The sequence below is a fragment of the Triticum dicoccoides genome, chromosome 1A, assembly GCF_002162155.2.
Source record: "Triticum dicoccoides isolate Atlit2015 ecotype Zavitan chromosome 1A, WEW_v2.0, whole genome shotgun sequence".
Classification (NCBI taxonomy): Eukaryota; Viridiplantae; Streptophyta; class Magnoliopsida; order Poales; family Poaceae; genus Triticum; species Triticum dicoccoides.
Genome location: NC_041380.1, coordinates 4872838 through 4873611, shown reverse-complemented (window position 1 = coordinate 4873611; position 774 = coordinate 4872838). Strand labels below are relative to the sequence as shown.

Below are 774 nucleotides of genomic sequence, written 5' to 3'. Positions count from 1 at the left end.
CCTGCAACCGCAACAACCATTCCCCCAACAACCACAACAAACATTCCCTCAACAACCACAACAACCTTTCCCTCTACAACCACAACAACCATTCCCCCTACGACCGCAACAACCATTTTCCCATCAACCCCAACAATCACAACAATCATTTCCCCAGCCCCAACCCCAACAACCACAACAACCATCCATCCTGCAACCACAACAACCACAACAATCACAACAACCATTTCTGCAGCCCCAACAGCAATTATCCCAGCAACTAGAACAAACAATTTCCCAGCAACCCCAACAACCATTCCCCCAGCAACCACACCAACCTCAACAACCATATCCACAACAACAACCATCTGTGAGTAGTCTTACAAGCATCGGTGGCCAATGAAATGAAGACCTGTAATACAAGATGGATGGATCATCGTTGTTTAGTCAATGAGTGTTCAATGTAACGATGACAAATAAAGTGATGTGCACCATAATGTGTAACCCCGACCCATACTAGTTCAAACATGGGAATAAAAGACAAAGAAAGTTCTTGTCACAAAGACATTACTCGTAATTGTTAGATTCATGCCGTATTTAGATTTTCATCCCTAGCTACTATCTCAGTCTTATGCATTATCTACCTATTTATGTAGTGAAGTCATATGAACATAACATAATTAATGGATGCAAACCTTGGTTTAAATTGAAGGCTACATTGTATTAGCAAAATAAAATATTATAATTGGGTATGTACAAAGTAAAGGACACAATTCATTGGAATTTGTAGCAAAT

General features: G+C 40.2%; 1 protein-coding gene across 1 annotated transcript in view; it reads left to right on the top strand.

Annotated features, from left to right (window-relative positions):
* The window catches only part of LOC119360552 (gamma-gliadin-like), a 1473-nt gene extending 929 nt beyond the window's left edge, over positions 1-544 (top strand). Inside the window, exon 2 of the mRNA XM_037626356.1 lies at positions 3-544. Within this exon, the coding sequence (XP_037482253.1) occupies positions 3-382 (380 nt within the window). The 3' untranslated portion in view covers positions 383-544. The remainder of the gene's footprint in view (positions 1-2) is intronic.
* The last annotated feature ends 230 nt before the right edge of the window (positions 545-774 follow it).